The following is an 18115-nucleotide window of genomic DNA, read 5'->3' on the forward strand; positions in this document are numbered from 1 at the left end:
TGTTGTTTTGCTGTAATTTGTTATATGGCAGTAGATATCAACATTTTATTTTAATGTTTATTTTTGAGAGAGACAGGAGGGTCAGAAAGACGCCAGGGGAGTGCGCCAGGGGAGGGTCAGAGAGACGGGGAGACACGGAATCCGAAGCAGGCTCCAGGCTCTGAGCTGTCAGCACGGAGCCCGATGCGGGGCTCGGTCCCGTGAATCGCGAGATCGTGATCTGAGCCAGAGTTGAACGCTTCACCGACTGAGCCACCCAGGCGCCCCTACGGCAGTAGGTATCTAATACCAAGGTAATACCTTTTTGTCTGTGTTACAAGTTGCAAGTATTTTTTTCCTTTTTCTCGTTTGCCTTTTTATTTTTCTTTCGGTGTCTTTTGCCACCCCCAATTTTTTTGTTCTTCTATAATCCAGTTTATGTATCTTTTCCAGTATTGTTTCTGAATTTTCATTTGTAGCTAGAAAAGTTGTGACCCCTTGCAGATAATAGAGGAATTTACCTTTGTTTTCTTCTATTACTTGTATGGTTTCATCTTCTGTATTTATTTTTTTTAAGTTTTTTAATTTTAATTCCAGTATCGTTAACATATAGTGTCATCTTAGTTTCAGATGTACATTATAGTGATTCACCAATTTATCACATTACTCAGTGCTCATCATGATAAGTGTACTCTTTAATGACCATCGCCTGTTTCACCCATCCCCCCTGTTCCCTGCCTCCCTTCTGGTAACCACCAGTGTGTTCTCTGTAAAGAGGCTGTTCCTTGGTTTCTTTCTTTTTTCCCCCTTTGCATGTTTGTTTTTGTTTCTTAAATTCCATATGTGAGTGACATCACATGGTATTTGTCTTTCTCTGACTTATTTCACTAGCTCTCTAGCTCCATCCATGTTGTTGCAAATGGCAAGATTTCATTCTTTTTTTATGGCTGAATAATACTCCATTGTATACATATACACCACGTTTTCTTTATCCATTCATGTATCAGTGGACACTTGGGGTGCTTCCATAGTTTGGCTATTGTGAATAGTGCTGAGTATACATAGGAGTGCATGTATCCCTTTGAATTTGTACTTTCGTATTTTGGGGGGTAAATACCCAGTAATGGCATTACTGGATGGTAGAGTAGTTCTATTTTTCATGTTTTGAGGAACCTCCATACTGTTTTCCCCAGTGTCTATACCAGTTTGCATTCCCGTCGATAGTGCACGAGGGTTCCTTTTTTCCCCCACATCCTCACCAATACTTGTTATTTGTATTTTTTTAGCCATCCTGACAGGTGTGAGGTGAGATTTCATTGTGATTTTAATTTGCATTTCCCTGATGATGAGTGACATTGAGCATCTTTTCATGGGTCTGTTGGCCATCTGGATGTCTTTGGAGAAAGGTCTATTCATGTCTTCTGCCCATTTTTTAATTGGATTATTTGTGGGGTTTTTTAGATGTTGAGGTTTATCAATTCTTTATATATTTTGGGTACTAATCCTTATCAGATATGTCATTTGCAAATAGCTTCATTCAGTAGGTCTTTTAGTTTTGTTGATCGTTTCCTTTGCTGTGCAGAAGCTTTTTGTTTTGATGTGGTCCCAGTAGTTTGATTTTTCATCTACTATATTTAAATATCGAGTTCACATCAGATGTGTCTAGGTGTGAGGAGTGGGCCCTAGTGTATCCTTCACCATATGGCTAAGCAGTTGTCCCAAAACCAGTTTGCAAAAAGTCACTCGTTTCCTCACTGGTGTGTTATCTGTAATCATTTATACTAAATTTCTAAGTGTAATTGGGTCTGTTTCTCAAAATTTCTCATCCTGCCCCATTGGTTTTTCGTCTGTGCATGTGTCATGCTGTGCCATTTAGATAAAAAGCTCTGGAGTTTGTTTACTACTCAGTAGGGCTCACCCCTGCTTATACTTGGTTTTCAGGATTTGCCTGGCTATTGCCTGCTTTTTCATTCTTTCCCAAATACACTTTATAATCAACTTGTTTAGCTCTAGAAAAAAAAAAAAATCTGTTAGTATTTTTAAAGTTTTTTTTTAAAGAGAGAGAGAAAGAGGGAGACAGAATCCCAAGCAGGATCTGTGCTGTCAGGGCAGAGTCTGACGTGGGGCTCGATCCCACAACCCTGAGATCATGACCTGAGCTGAAATCAACAGTCGGACGTTCCATCCACTGAGCCACCCAGGCGCTTTTGTTAGTATTTTAAATATGCTTATGTAATATATGTAAGTTAACTTAGGGAGAGCTTTTATGATGTGGGGTTTCTCTGTCCAAGAGTAAGGTACATCTTTCCATGTGATCACGTCATCTTTTGGGGCTCTCAGGAGTGTCTTATGGTTTTATTTGTACATGTTTAAGATATTTCTTGTTAAGTTTGTGCTTAGTGTTCTTAAGAATTTTTATATTTTTCAAAGATTTGTCGTTGTAAATGAGATGTGTGTTTGGGAGAGGTTCGATTTTTGTCAGATTTTGAGATCAGTGTCCTACTCATTTTATAAAACAGATTTGGAAGATTTCTTTTAATTATTTCTGCAGTGGCTTAAGTAGCATTAGGGTCATTAGATCTTTAAAGGACTGGTAGAATTCCCCTGTGAAACTCTGTGCCTGGTGGTTTATGTTGTCTTGAGGAACTTTCTTCTGAGAGAGAGAGAGTGCGTGCAAGCAGGGGAGGGGGCAGAGGGAAAGAAGAGAGAATCCCAAGCATGGAGCCTGATGTGGGGCTTGATCTCATAACCGAGATTGTGGACTGTGAGATCGTGACCTGACCTGAAATCGAGAGTTGGACACTCAACTGACTGAGCCACCCAGGTGTCCCTGTTTTGAGGAACTCTTATGAGGTTATTTCTTCTGTGATGATTGGTCTGTTTACATTTCTGTTGGGACTGGGGTCAGTTTGAGTAAGTCATATTTTCATTAAATGTTACTCTTCTAGGCTTTCAAATTGATATGCATAGAATCATATGAAACCGTCTTGATTTATAAAATAAACTTTTGCAGTGATTTCAAATTTATAATGAAGAAATCTTGGACTGAGAAAGGAAGACTTGGGACTTTTGCTGGCATACTGAATATTTTGCTTAATAATGACTACATCTAATGAAACTATTTTAACTGGTTAGCTGTTTTCTCCTCCTTCTCCTCCTCCTCTTGACAAATGTTTATCCCCCAGGATGTGCTTATCTCATATATACTCTTCTCTAAGATTTTTTTTTACATGTTTATTTATTTATTTATTGTTTTTGAGAGATCGAGAGAGAATATCCCAAGCAGGCTCCACACTGTCAGTGCAGGGCCCAACGCGGGGCTCGAACCCATGAACTGTGAGATCATGACCCGAGCCAAAATCAAGAGTTGGGACGCTTAACTGAGTGGGCCATCCAAGTGCCCCAAGTACGATTTTACATAGCACAGAATCAAGGTCCTGTAACCTCTTCTGGAAGAGAGATGCACTCTGCATAATTTTTAATTACACAAACCAGTATTTGTTAATTTTTAATACTAGACACTGGGCCAGACAGAATGGGTTTGAAGAGACAGAAATGATCCCTGTCCCCTGAGGGGGTTGCTCATGGCGAGTATAGTAGGCTCTAGGCACGTTGCTTATTGCCACAGCTCCAGCTCATGTATTTGGAGAGGATTCTTCTGTCGTTAACCGTACCTCCCCCAAATGCGAGTGTTGGCCTTGCGTTTTCCGGGCACCACACTCAGTCTTTCCGTGTTCCTCTCTGTAGTAGTGTGATGCCGGCGATCATTCAGCCACACCAGAACCTCAGATCCATCGGCCCCGGGTGGTCAGTCTTTCCCATTGGCATGTTGCATGTCCCTGTCCCCAGTCTGCTTCTGTACCTCCCTGGTGAAACCCTGACTCTGCTCACAAGGCACCTGTCTCAGCCTCTGCCAGGCCATGACTGCCTGGTCTCACTGGAAATTCATGTGCACAGCTGGTTAGCCTTTTGTTCTTTTAACTTTTGGAAATGTATTATGTTGACATCTAACTGCTGAAGTTTTGGCTTTGTTAACTGTCCAAGTTTATGATCGAAAGAATTTGTTCACTAGCTGTTTTCTATTAACTACCTTTAAATGTTTGCTTTGGTCCTCCTTTTAAAGGCTTTCAGCCTCAGATATTGAAGCCACGGGTGATTGCCGATAGAAGGAAGAACAGATAGCACACTTTATTGTGTAGATGCTGGATTCATTATATGTTAGCGTGGATTAGATTAAAATTTCAGCTTTTGGGTGTCGTTTGGATGTTTTAACTTCTTAAGCAGTTAAGAACTGGTCATCTTATTAAATAACAGGTATCTGACTGCCTTGTACTTTCTTCATATATTTTTTTAGAGTTTTATTTATTTTGAGAGAGAGAAAGCAGGGGAGGGGCAGAGAGAGAGGGAGAGAGAATCCCAAGCAGGGCTCAAACTCATGAATGGTGAGATCATGACCTGAGCTGAAATCAAGAGTTGGACACTTAACTGACTGAGCCATCCAGGTGCCCCATACTTTCTTCATATTTGAGTGCTAACTTCTTGACCTGTCTAAAAACTGAGAGTGTCTCTGTTGCCTCTGAAAGACTGTTATGGTCAATTATATAAAATAAATGACCAGGGAGCCTGGGTGGCTCAGTTGGCTAAGCGTCTGACTTCAGTTAAGGTCATGATCTCGGGGTTTATGGGTTCGAGCCCCACGTCAGGCTCTGTGCTGACAGCTTGGGGCCTGGAGCCTGCTTCGGACATGTGTCTCCCTCTCTCTCTGCCCCTCCCTTGCTCGCACTCTGTCTCACAAACGTTAATAAACATTAAAAAAAATTTTTTTTAATAAAAAAATAAATGACCTGATTTTATAAGTTTCTCTCATTTTTATAGGTTCCTTAATTTAGTGTAAGAATTGACCAAGGAAAAAATTGCTCTCTAAAGAATTACCATAATATAGCTTGAGGAAAATAATATCCACCTGATCAAACTGTTGAGAGTTAATACATTCTACAGTTCAGGAAGCAAGACCTCGATGTTTGAGCTGTTGTGTTGAGGGTTGGGAGGGGTATTCTGGGAATTATTTTGAACGGAGTTGGCCAAATCCTATGGGTGAGGTCTTGAGGAGAAAACTTTTTCATTTTGCCCACAGGTCGCGGCAGCCAAGAGGGGACTTAAGATCATGCAGTAGACAAAGTGGAAAGTAGTCTCCTGTTTATATCACAAGGACCTTTATTTAACTTGTGAAATTGGACACTGAGAGCCTGTTGTTTTTCTTTCTTTACCTCTTCTAATAGTAACTATGCCTGTTCTGCGTAGTTTCATACTGCTGAAATAAGGCAGTCTTGATCTCTGTGCGTAGTTTTAAGGTATTGCTTCGCTCAAACATGATAGCAATACATTTGTTTATAAATTCCCAGGATTTTGCAAACGTATCGATAACTGGATTACAGTAATTGATGCATTAAACTCTATGAATACTTATTAAATGTTTGCTGCATGCCAGGCGTTGTTGTAAGCTCGGGATACTGCAGGAAATGAACAGATAAAAGCTTTGGCCCTACTGAAGCTTACCTTCTAGTAGCGGGCATGGACAGTAAATAATACGTAATTATGTAGTGTGTAAGAAGGCAGAAGTTGCAAGGAGTAGGGAAGATCAGAAGTGCTAGTATTTGGCGATTGAGTTGCAGTTTTAAATATGGTAAAATCTAGAGACTTACTGAGAAGGTGATATTTGAGCAAAGATTCAACAGAGGTGAAGTCCGTTGAGGATGAAAATTATTCTTTTGAAAAAAATTTTTAACGTTGGTTTATTTTTGAGAGAGAGGGAGAGTGCGAGCGGGGCAGGGGCAGAGACAGAGGGAGACAGAGGACCCAAAGCGCGCTCTGCACTGACAGCAGAGAGCCCAACATGGGGCTCGAACCCACGCACCGCAAGATCACGACCTGAGCCGAAGTCAGACACTCAGCTGACTGAATCACTCAGGCGCCCAGGGATGACCAGCATTCTAGACAGAGGGAAGGACCAATGCATAATCTGTCAGTGGGAGTATGATTGACACGTTTGGTGACCCGTAAGGAGACCTGTGCCTAGAATGAAATGAACGAGGAGGGAAGTAAGGAGAGGTATGGTCAGAGAGGTGATTGCAGAGGAGGTAGGGACTTGTGGGTCATTGTAAGGAACATGTGGTCACGCATACCGTTCGTATTACATATTAGACCTAATGAGGAGGAGGAAAAGGTTAACATTGTTGAATTTGTGCTCTATTCCTTCATTCTGTAGTATCATTCAGCGGCTGCTACGTGCCATTCCTTGTGCTAAGTGAAGGAAACACAGTGAACAAATGAAACAAAAGCTACAGCCGCTGGTTCTCTCCATCCACTGCAAATCACCGTTTTGTGTGTTAATCACTGTACCTGATACTTTACATATCTTATGTAATTCTAAGTATTTTATTTTATTCTAAGAATCAGGTGAGGTAGATTGTAGTGTTAACTTGAATACGGTTGATGAAAAGAAGGCTAAGAAAATTTGGTGATTTGTTCAAGTTGCTTAGCCAGTATGGGACAGAATGGGACCAGAACTTAATCTTGTCCTGTCATTACACCATCAGTTCCCACATCTGGCTGTGCATCAGAGTTCACCAGGAAGCTTATTATCAAAGCTATAGATTAAAGCCTCTGCTTTCAGTAGTAAGTTGAACTGGAACTGTGGAATCTAGTATAGGCATTAGGGCAGGTTCAATCTTTGATTGGGAAGAGAACTGTTTTCTTCGGGCTGCTTATTTTGAGTAACGGATTTTAAGAGCCTTAGGTTAAAAGAGTCCTATAATTTTACGGTGCAAAGGGACTTTAGATAGACTGTCATGATACATGAGGTACTTGCATTTTCCTCATGAAAAGCCAGAACCTGAAAAAAATTACCACACTGAAAGCAATCCAGAGCAAAGGTAAAATATCCTTTAACATGGGCAAATAAACAAGTAGCTGTTTTACTGCTATTGGTTTCCGAGCACTGACACATTGGCCTGTGGTTTTAATTGTCGAATCCTTCTAGTTTTCGTTCAGCGCCATCCGTGTATCTTCTTACATTTGAGTCTTTGCTAACGGTATGCACAGGGGTCCTAAGTAAATAGTTGAGAAGCTCTACTTGGTTATTTAGCAGACAGTGGCTGTGAACTTGGTAGATGATTCACAAATGTCCCGCAGGGTCTAACATAGCCGTTCTTCTCTTTCAGGAGATTGAAGATGACTCTTCAGCGATGTTAGGTCTATAATGGGAAGTGTCACGGCTCGATATTTCTGTTACGGATGCCTTTTCACATCTGCGACCTGGACGGTTTTGCTTTTTATTTATTTCAACTTCAGTGAAGTGACTCAGCCACTTAAGAATGTGCCCGTCAAGGGGTCCGGGCCCCATGGCCCCTTTCCCAAAAAATTCTATCCCCGTTTCACTCGAGGCCCAAGTCGAGTGTTAGAGTCACAGTTCAAAGTAAACAGAATTGATGACATGATAGATAATCACATTGAAGATCCAGAAAAAGGCAACACGAAATTCTCTTCTGAACTGGGTGAGTGTGTTCGACCTCTGGTAGTGTGTCAGAGTGTTTAATCATTGGAGCTTTAAGCTCGGTTCTGCGAGTCATGTGTTGCAGAGGGGATTAGAAATGGGTCATTTTCACCCACCAATTTATTTTGTTAATGAACTCGCTGAGGTTCTAGGATTTTGCAGACTCAGTGGGGAGTTATATTCTAATTTACTGTTTCTGACTTCAATATTTTATGAGGACTTGGGAGAAAGTAATAAGGTCCGGAGTAGAAAACAAAGAAAAGAAAGAAAGAAAAATTAAGTGACTGGAAAGAAAATGGAACCTATGGGGGAGGATTTTAATTGTTAGCATTATTTAATAAGGGAAAGAAATGGTTGAAAGGTAACTTGACTATATATAACATATTTTGAAAGGCAGAGTTAATTAAAACAGAACATAAACCATTGGGTTTAGAGGTAAGCTGAGATTACTTATATCTAATAAGATTTCTACTTATAAGAATTGTTAAGAGGCTGGAGTATATTAAATATAGGAGTTTATAAAATCTTAGTATAAAAGGGAAACTTTTTACTTCAGAAGTTATATTCTGTTCAATTTGGAAGTGAGAATCTACTGTATATGTCTTTTGCACACTGTAATTCTAGAGTCCTGGTTTTAGCAGTTTTATTTTAAGGGATAAATGAGCCATTTTGGTTACCGTTAAAACTTAACAAAGAAAGAACTTTAATCTTGTCCTTAGAAATCTCAAATAATAAGTAATGTTAGGAGTAAAAGAGATTTTGAGAGATTGAAAGATCCACAATTAATAAAGGAAAGGTTAAAATAGATTCTTTTTTCATTTGATCATAGTTTCAAAGAAATAAAATCTGTTTCTAGGACTTAATGATTTTCTAATACATGCAGTTGAAAGTATTTAAAATGACAGGGGGAAATGGAAACTAATACCTCAATTTTCATAAAATAGACTTTCAGACCGCTGTATATAGACCTTTTAAAAGCATTGACAGGAAAGTTTCTAGCTTCTTTATGTATTTACTGTCATTTTGGTAAAACTTTGCAGGCATGATTTTTGATGAACGTGATCAGGAGTTGAGAGACTTGGGCTATCAGAAACACGCCTTCAACATGCTCATCAGTAACCGCTTGGGCTACCGCAGAGATGTGCCCGACACCAGGAACGCCGCGTACGTTTCTCGTTTCTCGCTTCTCGCTTCTCGCTAGTGTGTGCGCCTGCGTTTTAATGACGTGGTGCTGTTAGTGGCAGCGTCGTAAGTCACGGGGACGGTGTTGATACTTTGTAGTTAGACTTCGGTATTCAGGACACTAGACCACTTAAGACAGATTTCCCCTCTGCCTGCCTTGAAGCCCCGTGGGCTGAGATTGTACTGACAGCCTTCCACGGCTTGCTGCTCCCTTGAAATTTAAAATCATAGGGAAAAGCAGGGAGGTACTAACCACATATAATTAGATAACCTTCTGAGCATAAGTTTGTTTTCGATGTTTATTTATTGGATTTGTGGGAAAGGGATCAAAAATCAGTGAAAAATTTTATTCATCATCTCACTTTTCTGTCTTCATTATCTTTGTTGCTTCAAAGGCTTTTCGTTCATGTGGTTGGCCAGCCCATCCATAGACCTTTTTGAACACCTTTGTTTTCTAGACACTGTATTAGGTTTGGAAATAAGCAGAGTAAGGTACAGTCCCTGGATCACAGGGCTTAGGATCTAGCAGGGGAGTTAGATAAGGAATTGAGTAATTGCAGTGGTAAATGAGGGCTGTGGTAGGAATTGGTGAAGTGGGGACCCCCAAACCAGAGTGGTCAGGGAAGGCCTCATTGAGATGAGCAGTGTACAAGGGACACCTCCCGTGCCTGGGGACACCTCCCGTGCCTGTGAGACACCTCCTGTGCCTGGTGGACACCTCCCGTGCATGGGGGAAACCTCCCGTGAGTGGGGACACCTCCTGGGCCTGGGAGACACCTCCCGTGCGTGGGGACACCTCCCTTGCATGGCAGACAGGTGGAGTTGGTACACTGCTTGGAAAGGCACTGACAGCGGTCACTGTGGCTGTAGCAGAAGAACACCAGGAGGCCGGGGGTAGCCAGGGCCCAGATGCTAGAAGGCTTGTATGCCGCACGAAAGAACAGGGAATTCTAGATTTTATTCTGGAAGCTGGTGGTTTTTTATGATTGTTGCTTAAAGCCACCCAACCCTTTTTGTCACATAGTTGCTCGATAGAAGCTTTTCTCTTATCCTGATTTATGTCCTACTCAAGTGTTTTTCTAAAGTTGGGCAAAAAATAGTTTTCAGATACAAAGTTTTATGTTATATTCTTTTGAATGTTTATCGTGGAGAAGCTGATCATTAGCTTATGAGTGCTACATTAAAAACCTATAGTGATTTCATACAAATAACACGTTTTTATGTAAACTCTGTACCAAAAAAAAAAAAAATCATTTTTTAAATATTGACCTAAAAATAAGCGGAGTAGCAGGTATTGGAGGGAGGAATTACTGAAATGTAAAACTCTTGAGTAAGACACGTGATGTGTTCTTCAGTGCTTTTTAAAAAACTGTCGTTACAATGTAGGAAAGAGGCTGAACAGGGGCAGTTAGTGTTGAGTGAACCTAAAACATTTGAACCTTCTAAGATGTCGCCTTTTCTCATACATGCCTTTACAGATGTAAAGACAAGTCTTACCCCGCGGACCTGCCAGTCGCCAGTGTCGTTATCTGTTTCTACAATGAAGCCTTGTCTGCCTTGCTTCGTACGGTGCACAGCGTTCTAGACCGCACGCCAGCCCAGCTCCTTCATGAAATCATCCTTGTGGACGATGACAGTGACTTTGGTAAGGGCTGTTGCAGTTGATGCCATGGGATCTGGGCTGTTGATCGTGGCCGTGTGAGCACCAGCGTGAGCATCAGTGGAGCTGAGTGTCGGGATAGGTGGTGGACAGGACCCTCATCCGCAGAGTGGCAGTGGGGTCAGCAACAAATAACGTCTGTCGATTAGAGGAAGCAGCATTGTCTTTGTGATCTTTTTCAGACTGTGCTATTTAAGTTTGGCCCTTGAAATTTTTCCCTTGGCTTATCTTTAAGAAAATTTTTTTTAATGTTTATTTACTTTTGAGAGAGAGAGAAAGAGAGAGAGAGAGAGAGAGAGAGAGAATGAGTGGGGGAGGGGCAGAGAGAGAGGGAGTCACAGAATCTAAAGCAGGCTCCAGATTTTGAGTTGTCAGCACAGAGCCTGATGCGGGGCTCGAATCACAAGCTGCGAGATCATGACCTGAGCTGAAGTCGGATGTTTAACCGACTGAGCCACCCAGGTGCCCCCCTTGGCTTATCTTTTTAAAAAATTGTTCTATTTCAAAATAACTATAGATTAGTAACAGCAAGTTACAAAGAGGTCTGTTACCTCTTCCCCCCATTCCTCCCATTTCCCCCATTGGTTATTTCTAACGTAACGCTGGCCCAACATCCAAACCAGGAATTTGGCATTGGCACAGTGTGTGTACGCAGTTCTGTGTCATTTTATCCCGTGTAGGTTCCTGGAGCCACCGCTGCGATCAAGATACAGACAACTCCCTGACCACAAAGATCTCCCTCATGCTAGCTTTTAATATTCACACCACCCGCCTCCTCGACCCACTCCATCCCTGATCTCTGGCACCCCTAATCTCTGTGATTTTGTTTCTGTCTCTGTGATTTCGCCATTTCAAGAATTGTTACATAAATAGAATCGTGCAGTACGTGACCTTTCGAGATGGGCTTTTTTCAGTCAGCATAATGCCTTGGCTTATATTTATCTAATAAGTCTGTTACACCGACCGTCCCCAGATAAAAGTGGATTGCTTTGTGATAGCTCTTAGATGATCCCTGAATGCCAGTGTTTTATGAGTCAGTATGTATATTACACACTTTTCTTTTTTAAATTTCTTATTGGAGTATAATAAATTCTAGTGTTATGTTAGTTTCCGTTGAACTACATATTGATTAAACAGTTCTGTACATTACGCGGTGATCACCACAGAAAGTGCAGTCCCGTCGGTCACCGTACAATGTCATCACAATATTACTGCCTGTATTCCCTCTGCTGTACTTTTCATCTCTGTGACTTACTCATTTTTTTTTAATGTTTATTTATTTATTTTGAGAGAGAGTGCGTGTGTGCATGCACATGAGTAGGGGAGGGACGGAGAGAGAGGGAAAGAATCCCAAGCCGACTCCGCGGTAACAGCACAGGGCTGGATCTCAAAACTGTGAGATCACGACCTGAGGCCAAATCAAGAGTCCACGCTTAACCGACTGAGCCCCCCAGGCGCCCCAGGATGGAAGGCTTTTTATTTACGCTACTCATTAGGCTCTCAGCTACCTTGAGAGAGAGGTTATGTCCTCGTTTTATAGAGGAGGAAATGTTAAGTAATTTGGTCAAGGTCCCGTAGCTGTTACGTGGTAGAGTTGAAATTAAACCTCTAGTCCACGTAGCTCCAAACCTTCTGTTCATTACGGCAAGCTGCAGGGTATATTAATAAATTGTATGCATGATAAATTGTATGCCAGTTACATATTTTTCATTACTCCAGTGTTTATTAAGCACCTCTTACCAACAGCAGAATTGGTCTACCAGTTAAATATACAAAGTGAGGAAAGGTACACTGAGCCCAATGGGAGCAAACTACTTAAACCTTGGTAAAAATATTCAAATAGCACAGGAGAAAATTTAGGAAGGTTAATAGAAAACAAAACTTAATTTCAAAAATGAATGATTAAAAAAGCAAGAACGTGAGTCTGGACCAAATAGGATGTTGGCTAAATACTCAATTGTAGAATTGATGGTGTCGATATTTTTTTTAAATTTGTGGTTTTTCAGTTTGTAGCTATTTTATCTAAAAGCAAAAATTCATGCTAACTTACAATGGTTTATCTACTAACAATGGAAAGATTATTTCTAGATGATCTTTGAAGTTATGAAATTGAAAGGTGAATGAGCCAGAATGTATAAAAATTATTTAGTGCAGTCGGAAGGTGCTAAATTAGTAAAAGGACACGTTTATTGTTGTTACATAATTTTTGGCAGGGGCAGTAGAAGTTGTGTCGACTATTCTGAAACGGAATAATAGCTAATAAGTTACGTTCAAACAAAAGACATTTGTATCTCATTTTTTGGTTTTGTTTTAAACCTGATTTATGTGTAGTCAGCTGAACGTTGATTCACTCCAGGTACTCATTTCGGACCTTCTTTATGCAAAGCATTGTGCTAGTTGCTGTGGAAATACAAGTAAGTCTACAAGGTAACTGTTCTGACTAGTGTTTCCATTCTTATCCTTCATGTTTTCCTTTCTCTTCTTCAGGAGATAAGCTGCCATGCTTTTTTAAAATAAAGCAGCAGAAGATTCTGTAATATTTACTTGATAATCTGTTGTTGCAAGTACCAGGTGCAATTTTAGAGTAGCTATAAAAAAACTGTCTTTGTACATGTCTCATGTGGTTTTACTATGGGCTCTTTATTTTCAGATGATTTGAAAGGAGAACTAGAAGAATATGTCCAAAAATACCTCCCTGGAAAAATTAAAGTAATAAGAAACACAAAGCGTGAGGGACTGATTCGAGGAAGGATGATCGGAGCGGCCCACGCTACAGGTACAGCTTCCTGCCACTCTTCTCGGTGGGTGTTGAGCGACAAGGGCTTTGTCCTTGGAGCCTCATTCTGCAGAGATCGGTTGAAAAGTGAGCATCTTAAATGGACACTGTCAGCAGGAGAGACGAAGCTCGTTCGCTTTGGGAAGGGCCTCTTCGTAACGCCAACCCCTGCTGTCCCCAGACGCAGACTCCACGGAGGGGGGCTCTGGAGTCCAAGCCGATCTGTTTTCTTGGGGGCCCCTACTGTGAATTACTGCTCTGCTCCTCACGTAGGTTTGGGTGTCGTTTAACTTCCATAGAGAAGAGTCCAAGAAAAATTGTAACTGAGCGTCTGTATTTTTTTTAATACAACATTTAAACTACATGTACCCAGACTGTTTGGTTTGAATTGTGCCAGTGCTTCCTTACTACGATTACATACTGCTGGTGATAGGGCATCATGGTTTTCCTTGGAGAAATGGGCTATAATATTAAAAATTGACTTACAGGGGCACCTGGCTGGCTCAGTCAGTAGAGCATACAACTCTTGATCTCCGGGGTTGTAAGTTCAAACTCCACATTGGCTATGGAGATTACTTAAGAATAAAATCTTTAGGGGCGCCTGGGTGGCTCAGTCGGTTGAGCGGCCGACTTCGGCTCAGGTCACGATCTCGTGGTCCGTGAGTTCAAGCCCCACGTCGGGCTCTGTGCTGACAGCTCAGAGCCTGGAGCCTGTTTCAGATTCTGTGTCTCCCTCTCTCTGTGACCCTCCCCTGTTCATGCTCTGTCTCTCTCTGTCTCAAAAATAAATAAACGTTAAAAAAAATTTTTTTTAAATACAAAAAATAAAAAAGAATAAAATCTTTAAAGAATAAAAATAAATAAAAAGCAACTTACAAAACTCTAAAGGTACCTTCTTCAAAATTCCCTCTCAGTCCTTCTGATTCCATCAAAGATAAAGCCTCCATTTTACTGATACATCTTTAAAACCTTTCTAGCATATACTAATCTCCCCTTTTAAAAAGAAAGAACAGGTGTTAAGTTTCATCTTCACCAGAAAATCTGGTTAGTCCTCAGTTATACTGCATCGGTTCCGTTATATTTGTGTGTGTGTGTGTGTGTGTGTGTGTGTGTGTGTGTGTGTGTGTGTGTAGGGTTACCTCTGTAAGGTTAGTGATCTTGATAAAATTTTCCCGTTAAAATTAATTTATTTAAGTTAAATGAATCCGTTTTAAGATGTTATATATATAATATTGCAGGTAGTTGCATGGATAAGGCCAAAAAACAAACAAAACTATTAAGGTAATTTGAGAATTCTGGAACTTTGGGGGCGGGGGGCATTCCCTCATAGCGACATCTCCTACGTTCCCTGTATGCCTCTTGCATCAAGTTGAAAATGCAGGATAAAAATCTTTATGGTTTTTATTTTACTAACTAGAAGAAAGGCTACCCCATCGGCTCATGAGGGCCACTTCAGCCAACAAGGTTGGGGAATTGGAAAGACGGGAAACAAACAGGAATGAGAATGTGGCAGCTGAGTGGTGACCTCAAGGGAGAAGGGAGCCCGTGTCACTGTCGTGGCAGTCACTGATAATTGCAGTCACGTTTCTGAGTCACCGGTGAAAATACGTTCTCTGTCCTCCGTTGACTGAGGCAAGGAAATGTACCCTACGTTTAGAGGTAGTTTGATTACAGTAATTGTAATAAAAACATCCACCCACAAAGGGCCACTGTCCTTGCACCACACTCCTTACCTTTCTGTCCGGAGAACAGAATTGGTCCCGTGAGACTTGGAATCTCGTCACCGAGGAGAGTGAGTGTGTTTGCACGCGTTCCGCACTCACAGCAGTGGCTTCAGGCCCAGCTCGCGACCAGCTCCTCCCCCGCCTGCAGCAGAGGACGGGTGTAGCTGTGGGGCCGGAGGGCGGCCGGTTGTATTGCACGTCGCACGCTCCAAGCGGCCGCCTGTCGTTTGCCTCCTCAGGAGAGGTGCTGGTGTTCCTGGACAGCCACTGCGAGGTGAACGTGCTGTGGCTGCAGCCCCTGCTGGCCGCCATCCGGGAGGACCCGCGGACCGTCGTGTGCCCCGTCATTGACATCATCAGTGCGGACACGCTCGCCTACAGCTCGTCCCCCGTCGTGCGCGGAGGGTTCAACTGGGGGCTGCACTTCAAGTGGGACCTCGTGCCCCTTTCTGAGCTCGGGGGACCGGAAGGAGCCACCGCACCCATCAGGTGAGACTCCTTCTGCAGATTCGAAAACTCCTATCGGCGCTTCTTCCAAAGAGGAAAAAACATTTTACAGGTAATCCCTTCTTTGCAGGGAGCAGAAGCGTTGCAAACTCTTGAGTGCTTCCCGAATTTCATACGTCGCGCCCGCTGCTAAGGGAAGATGGGTGGCTTAGGGTTTCCAACCTAGCAAGGCAGACGAGTAGGATCGGCGGTCCTGGGCGTAACCGTGTGGCACACTCGAGCGGCGCGCCCCGTTTGCACGCTGATTATCGCACTTCCCTGTGTCGTCTGCTTGCCTTCGGGTCTCTGCTCGCGTGTGTGGCGCCGGGAAGAGCGTTAGCCGTAGAAGCCGTTTCTGTAATCAGGATCTTTAGGGTGGATTCCTGCTGCACCGTCGCAGGTCGCAGCGTGTGAATTGTTTCCAGTTCCCCTTCATGTTCTCAGTATTACACATCTGCTTATATGTTATCCTTGTTTTCTGTTATAAATTTCTCGTGTAGACTTTAGAGGTTTGTCTGGGTTTCTGCTTTTTAATGTCTTTGGACCTACGGTTTGGGTTTTCTTCCTGTGGAAAATGGTGTAGGTAAGAAGTACACACGCAAATAGGCGTGCTGTGCACACGACTTAATAAATGGCTGTGATCCGAACACCTGTGCTGTCACCCGGGTCCACAGACAGCAGCTGGCTGCCCTCTGGACTCCTGTTCCGGTCCACAGCCCCCGCCCCTAGATGGGTCATCACCCTGACCTGGTCCCCGGTAATCATTTCCTCGCTTTCCTTTACTTTCACCATGTCTGTTTGCGCCCCTGAACAGTACAGTGTAGTAATTTGCCTCTTCAGGGACTTCATATAAAATGAAGCCATTGGACTCATTTTGTCTTGTGCCTTTTGCTCAACATTGCTTGAAAAAATGTGTGGGGGCTCCTGGGTGGCTCAGTCGGTTGAGCATCCGACTTCGGCTCAGGTCATGATCTCACGGTCTGTGGGTTCGAGCCCCGCGTCGGGCTCTGTGCTGACAGCTTGGAGCCTGGAGCCTGTTTCAGATTCTGTGTCTCTCTCTCTCCTTCTCTCCCTCTCTCTCTCTCTCTGCCCTTCCCCTGCTCATGCTCTGCCTCTCTCTCTGTCAAAAATAAACATTAAAAAATTTTTTTTTTTAAATTCCTGTGTGTCACAGTGTGTAGCTGTACTTTATACAGCAGTGAAAGCGGTCACGTTCTGTTACTATGTCATAACCTATTTATCCAGTTTGCCAGTGATGGGGAGGTTGGTGGTTTTCGGTTGTTTTAATGTCACAGACGGTGCGGTTACCAGTGTTGTTTTCCATGGCTGCTGGTGTACAAGAGTGAGATCGCCTGCTTGGAGGCCTGACTCGCTTCTGCCTGTAGTAGAACCTGTGTTCCCCACACCCAAGGGACTAGAGTGCCAGTGGCTCCTCAGCTGGCCTTTGGATGCTTGCCAGCTTGCTGTCATCTGACCCACATGATGGAGGGGAGACCTCGGCCGGCTCCAGGGGCCTGGCGCGGTCTTGTGGCAGAGGGTGGTCGTCTTGTCCCTCGGGCTTTGCATGAGAATCTGGTCCATGTCTTGCTGATTTCAGTGAGACCAGGGGTAGGTGCGACCCACCCTCCCCTCTGTCAGGAGCAGGGCCGCGTCTGGGGACGTCCCTCAGTGTTTCCGGTCTCTGCAACCTCACGTCCTGTGGTCGGAGGCACACGCCTTGTCCTGTCCTTTCGGACTGTCCGTGCTGTTCTTTGGGAGAAGGTGAAGCTTGCGCGGAGTGAGACGACGGAGCCCCGGCTGCCGTGTGTCCTCAGTGTTGGTGCACTTGCCAGTTTTTGCCTGTTTCATCCTCTTTATCAGCATTGGTTTTCATCGTGTTTTTTTTTTTTAATACTTCAAAAAAGATTTTTTTAATGTTTATTTAATTTTGATATAGAGAGAGACAGAGTATGAGTGGGGGAGGGGCAGAGAGAGAGGGAGACACAGAATCTGAAATGGGCTCCAGGCCCCAAGCTGTCAGCACAGAGCCTTCTCTGTTCAGTGCCTTCTCTGTCGCCCGGCTGCGGAGTGTGGTTTTTGTTACTGTGTTGCTTGGAGAAAGCTGTCACTTGCTCACTTTGAGAGCGTCACCTGACACTCCTTCTTGTGCAGCTAGGACATCAGGGCCCTTTCTCCTTGTGCCACTTTCCCCCACTTTCTTCCCCTTTCTAACGTGAGCTGTTGCACTTTTATGATACCAGGGTTGCAGACTGCTTAGGTTGGATGTTTAGATTTAAAATTGTCACCCCTTTTCCTTTTCTAATACATGTATTTAAGATGATAAACTTTCTTACAGGTTTGGCAAATTATGACATATCATTTTTTACCATTCACTTTAAGATATTTTCATCGTGAGGTCTTCTCTGCCCCATAGGTTATTTAGCACTACATTTATTTATTATTTTCCAGACATATGTGGGTTTTGTAATTGTATATTCCTGGCTTAATTACACCGTGGTCAAAAAATATTCTGTATTTTAACTCTTTGAAAATTGATGAGATTTGCTTTATGGTTAAGTGCATGAGTAAATTTTGTAAATGTTTCTTGTGTGCCTGGAAAATTGGTTTTCTCTGGTTGTTAAAAATGGGATTCTGTATTAGTTTGGTCAAGTTTATTGTATTATTCAAATATTCCATACTTTGTTTAAAAAAATTTATGGAAGTGTAGCTGATATATCGTATTATATTAGTTTCAGGTGCACAGCTTAGTAATTCAA

The 18115-nt window shown here is 42.7% G+C and overlaps 1 protein-coding gene across 5 annotated transcripts in view; it reads left to right on the forward strand.

Annotated features, from left to right (window-relative positions):
* The window catches only part of GALNT11 (polypeptide N-acetylgalactosaminyltransferase 11), a 42709-nt gene that overhangs the window by 13053 nt on the left and 11541 nt on the right, over positions 1-18115 (forward strand). For all 5 annotated transcript variants that reach the window (XM_053898749.1, XM_019424864.2, XM_019424866.2 and 2 more), the window contains exons 2-6: positions 7200-7532; positions 8572-8695; positions 10192-10358; positions 13024-13149; positions 15113-15362. In XM_053898749.1, coding sequence (XP_053754724.1) covers positions 7238-7532; positions 8572-8695; positions 10192-10358; positions 13024-13149; positions 15113-15362 — 962 coding nt within the window. In that variant the 5' untranslated portion in view covers positions 7200-7237. The remainder of the gene's footprint in view (positions 1-7199; positions 7533-8571; positions 8696-10191; positions 10359-13023; positions 13150-15112; positions 15363-18115) is intronic.

Source organism: Panthera pardus, unplaced genomic scaffold, assembly GCF_024362965.1.
Source record: "Panthera pardus isolate Hobbes unplaced genomic scaffold, ASM2436296v1 HiC_scaffold_9, whole genome shotgun sequence".
Taxonomy (NCBI): domain Eukaryota; kingdom Metazoa; phylum Chordata; class Mammalia; order Carnivora; family Felidae; genus Panthera; species Panthera pardus.